This window comes from Pistacia vera, unplaced genomic scaffold, assembly GCF_008641045.1.
Source record: "Pistacia vera cultivar Batoury unplaced genomic scaffold, PisVer_v2 Contig993, whole genome shotgun sequence".
Lineage (NCBI taxonomy): Eukaryota > Viridiplantae > Streptophyta > Magnoliopsida > Sapindales > Anacardiaceae > Pistacia > Pistacia vera.
The window spans coordinates 108,444-113,556 of NW_022196882.1; the positions used below are offsets into that span (position 1 = coordinate 108,444).

The window sequence follows — 5,113 nt, forward strand, 5'->3', positions numbered from 1 at the left end:
ACGCATGAAAGAGTTTAACAGCGTTGTCTTTCTGCAGGTTGAGGAGAAAGGTCATTCTATATCTATATGGCTTTCAGTATTAATTCTGCAGTTAATGGCAGGCCACAAACTTACAATTATTCATTCATCTTGATTCAAGGTAAAGTCCAGAGATGTTCAGTAGCTAATCATCGTAGCTGTACAATTCTGGCCGCCTTTGAGCTTTAAACTTGAATTCACAGGCACCGTTCTTATATCATAACAAAACTATAGTCACCTCTATATATGTTTGATAGTATATCTTACCATTTATAATGTTACTAGTCACTTGTGAAGACATGTGTGAATTCCTAAGACCCATCTGGATTAGTTCATTCATTAATTAGTTTATAAAAGATGCACCCCTATGTAAAATGTGAAATATATTGTTATAATAAACTAAATGACATCGCACGAAGAAATTTTAAGAACATCATGAAGATGACCCTTATATGATGAATGAGGATTTGTTTAACTCGTCGGTAGGTATGCCAAGTACGACTTTTTTATTTACAAATAAAATTGAAAAAGGATCATTTTGGAAGTGAAATTTCTCTTTACGTATTACATAATATAAATCTCGATATCATTGTCTAAAGGCGACATGCATCATGCATGTCTATTAATGCGGTCAGGAAAGAAATATTTTGATAATCTGATCACCTTCACAAGCTTCTACTGTATGGTTAAATGAAGTTCCTCTTTCTTAATTTTAATCAAAAAAAAACTGTCCTCTGCCTCTTGGCTTCACAAATCACAAGTGCTATCACGACACTCACTGGAGCCCTCAAAACAAATAAGAAGATAACGATGAGGAATAAATACTAATTTAAGCATCCAAACAGACACTTCTGAGATCTTTGTGGCTTTACAGGACTCTAAACTGTTCATTGTCAACCCAATTAATTAACATGTATAACTTTTGGCTTCAGTTGGAATCAAACTATACAGCCTCTCTCAAGTTTGATCAGCGCCTCGGTTATATCATAAGCATTAAAAATTATGAACTCGCTTTACATTAAAGTTCCAGAATAAAGTGAACTGGTAATCTTTCATAGTATATATGTATGCACTCTGATCAAGAAAAACTAAATACAGTAGCCCTCGAATAATTTATTTTTACCAATAATTCATAGTTTTTTTTTTTTTTTTTTACAGAAAATTCAGAAATCAACTTCATTGGGATTTTAATTTATAGCAATAGAGTCTCTAATAATAACTAATTATGAGTACTCTTTTGATTTGTATTTTACAGAAAATTCAGAAATCAACTTCATTTGGGATTTTAATTTATAGCAATAGAGTCTCTAATAATTAACTAATTATGAGTACTCTTTTGATTATGTATGAACGAATGGTAAAGAAGATAAATCATAAACCTTTACAAATAGAGTATTGATCTCTTTCACCATTCTTCTATTCATGTACTTCGCCATAACATACCTACTTCATTACAATGATGTTAACAAGGTCCTTTCATATTTGAAGACTTTACAAGGAGATTTACAATGATAATGATAAAGATTAAATGATATAGGAAGAAGGAACAAATAAATGAAATAGTGTTTAGTCACATTTTTTTTTTTCCTTTTATTCTCATTAATGTTTTATTAAAGTCTATTTTCAATTGAAGACATGCAGTGGCAAGAATCTCATCACTGTGGCATCTAAAATCTCCCAATAACATCTTTAACTGAAAATCCATCATCAACGATCTAGGCTGCATTGTCATTGAATCATTAGCTGACTGGAAAAGGCCAAACATATAAGGAAATAACGGGGTTTGTTATCACCAACAAGCTAAAACTATATATAAGAAGATAATTAGAAAAATATAACCATTGAAATTCTAAATTTCTACCAGTTGAAAAATAGAGCATATTCCATCAACAAATATCTTATGATTCATAATTTGTTGGACTATCTGACCAGCATCTATTTAAGGCTATTCAGATGGCAATTTGTTAGTTGTTTCTAGATAGATGACTTTCAAGGACAAAACAGAAGTCAGAATATCAACTCTCATAGTCCTAGACTACTAATGCAAGTTATGAGATTAAAGCCTTCGTGCTGTAAAGGTAAAAAATTGACAAGCAATATGTTCTTCTCAATCATAATATTTTGGACAGAAATTGAAGATTTTTCATTGGCTATTTCCTGTTAACCCTTTTATAGAACCTTAAGTCATTCTCTAATCCATATGGTACTAAGCATTCTCTGGACAAATTGGCATATCATAATACCACTTCAAGGTCTGCCATGCAATGGTACTATCAAACAATCAGCTCAGTTAATAGCTTCAATCATAGTAGCAATGTTCAATCAGTACTCCCTTAACAAAACATAGAATAAATCCCTAATTGGAAATATAATGTTGAATCCAAAGACACCAAGATGCTTCCCTATTTTAATAAAGATTTCCATACAATAATAGAAAGGACCTGCAACGTTGTGGTTCTATCAAGGGGCTAAGTAGCAAATTATCCAAATGGCATATTTCCATAACAAAATATCAACAAGATAATGTCGCCTTGAAGCTCAAAATTCTCTAAAAATTAAGTTTCCCAGTCAAAGGATCATCAGCATAGCCAATGAGTGGAAGCTTCTCATGGGCACACATCTCCTGAAGTACCATTCCATTGAACTTAGACAAATAAGGAGATTTTTTCCAAACACTTTAACAACATAAAATCCCAAAATTAAACAACCATAAAATCAGTCTCTTCTCCTCTTTGACAAAGAACATCACTTATATGCAAATGTACTTTTCCTATACCAACAAAAAGCCAATCCAAGTAATATATATTCCCTTCACAACATAATGTTTATGTGCTTAAAACACATATTATTCAAGTAATCAATAATTTAACAACATTCTACAACTTTCTCATTTCTGGCATTGCACGATCAGCTTCCCCATGCATTTAACATACTACACTATCAATATCGTCCACAAGATATCTTAGCACATATGTTGTTGTGATCTAATCCGCCAAATACTCCATTGGTGTGTCATCAACAAGCCCACCTCATCACCAAGTCAATACTTCTAGTTAAAACTTACTTTTGACATACAATTATAAACAATGCATATTTCAAAATCCTCCAATCGATAAAAGCAAACACAAGCTACTCATCAAATTATCAGCCCCGACCTCAGACCCAAATGATTATCTTTCACATAATTATAATATTGCAAGTCTGCAATAGTTGAAAGAAACAACATCATTAATCAGGGATACATATGCTAAACCAAGGACAAAATCCCTTCAACTTATAAAAGCCCCTCTGCCCAACCCGTACTCTACAGCTGGAGTACCGCACAACACCACAACACCCCAACCACACCACCCCCCCTCCCCTCCCTATAGCCTGCTCAAACCTTCCCAAACATGAAAACCCCATCTCTTTCTTTTAACGTTTTCTCTTTATGCTGAACCTAATTGCACATAACAGGTACAATTACGAGGGTAATGGCTCTCGGTCTTCAAACTACATACAGTCTTTAACCAGCTTTTCCAGCCGTCAATTTAGGCATAAAGTGAAAAGATAGGATAATCCTAACGAAGATTGTGTACAGTAATCAATCATGAAATTCAATCCAAGAAAAAATCCAGTATCACAAGCCTACAGTATTAACAAAAAAATAAACATTCTTTACCTGACATAAAATAATGAATCATCATAATCCTTCTGCAATGAAAATGTTCTAAATCTAAAATTAACTTCAGTCGCAAAACCAAACAATACAACAATATATAATAGTAATCCGTAGAACACATACCTTGTTTGTAATTAGCCTATTCTTTAAACTCTTATTCTTCAACTTCTTCTTCTTCGTCAACTTGTTAACCATTTTCACTTTCTTCATCTTATTCTTCTTTTTCTTCTCAATCTTGAAATTAAACTCAGCACTAGTACAATCCAGTTCATGTAGCTGACCGTCCTCTTTATCCAAATTGTCGTCATCAACATCAACCTTGTCGATCTGCCGAGACTCAGCAAATATCTCGACGATAGATCTTTTTTTAGGCGGTCTTGATTTTGCCTTTATGGCCAATCTCATTTGGCGTCTGTCCTCCCTTGAAGCCTGGACGAGACAGCTGTCAATATGTGCATTCACAGCGTTCACTGTGGCTGCTGTGAAAACCCGGCAAATTGGACAAGCCATATCTAATTTCTCTTCTTCCTCCTCCACCAACTTATTATCTTCTTTAGCTTCAGCATTTTCAACACTAGAGGAGTTGGAGTTGTTTGATGATCTGAGAAGGTCAAGTTCGTGGGACCACCAGCGGAATTTGGTGACGGTGATCGGTGGAAGCAAAGGTGCGATATCTTCTTTGCTAATTATCTCATCCGTCCCTCCACTAAACGGCCAGCATTTCACCACGTCAACGCTTCTCATCTTCGCCGCATATTCACTGCAACACGTCAAACAAGACAACAAGTTCACAAACACTCAAAACTAAACCCCCAAACCAAAGAAAGAAACTACCAAAATAGTAACTGCTACTAACACTCTTAAAACTTACCGGATCGAGAAGCCCTCAAACACAACAGCCATAGCTAGACAGCAACAGCAAGGTATATCGTATTACAGTTAGTCGTATATATAAAAAAAACAACACCTAGATAGAGAGAGAATAGAGAAACAAACCGACGAACGGAAGAAAAAGCCAACAATTATCCTTTCAAAATTAAAACGAAGGATCGCTTAAACAGCTTCTAAGTAGAAATTTGACAAGAAGAACCGTAGACAAAACAATAGAAGGGCGCCATGGTTAACATTAGTAACAGATGAGATTAGAGAGGGAGAGAAAAGAGTATGAGAAGAGAGAGAAATGAAAGGCTTTTCATTTTCCCGCTCGAGAGAGAGAGAGAGAGTGAGTGTGATATATCTGTTTCCATAGCAATTAGCTTACCTCTATTGCTTTCCCTTAATTTATGACTGAAAGCGACGTATGAGAATTGAGATCGCAAGCGACCGCTAAAGTGTTTCAGAGTATATCGTATACAAATCTTTTTTTTAATTCATTAAATAATTCTTTTTCGTTATTTTATTCAATAAATTAACCAGTACACTCTTATGTCTTAT

At 34.5% G+C, this 5,113-nt stretch overlaps 1 protein-coding gene across 1 annotated transcript; it reads right to left on the bottom strand.

The window, feature by feature from the left end:
• Nucleotides 1–2,566: 2,566 nt before the first annotated feature.
• LOC116121525 lies at nucleotides 2,567–4,836 on the bottom strand. Its single transcript, XM_031407478.1, has 4 exons — nucleotides 4,551–4,836; nucleotides 3,803–4,439; nucleotides 3,680–3,711; nucleotides 2,567–2,693 (listed from the first exon to the last, which is right to left on the bottom strand). Exons 1-4 carry the CDS (start codon nucleotides 4,580–4,582, stop codon nucleotides 2,567–2,569), a joined length of 828 nt encoding a protein of 275 aa, XP_031263338.1. The 5' UTR covers nucleotides 4,583–4,836.
• Between the last annotated feature and the right edge of the window lie 277 nt (nucleotides 4,837–5,113).

Bases quoted from the DNA above. Each gene is read 5' to 3' on its own strand.
- LOC116121525 (XM_031407478.1), bottom strand. From the start codon at position 4,582: ATGGCTGTTGTGTTTGAGGGCTTCTCGATCCG. The intron at 4,440-4,550 runs GTAAGTTTTAAG...GACGTGTTGCAG, and splicing joins TTTGAGGGCTTCTCGATCCG to TGAATATGCGGCGAAGATGA. The intron at 3,712-3,802 runs GTATGTGTTCTA...TTTTCATTGCAG, and splicing joins ATAGGCTAATTACAAACAAG to AAGGATTATGATGATTCATT.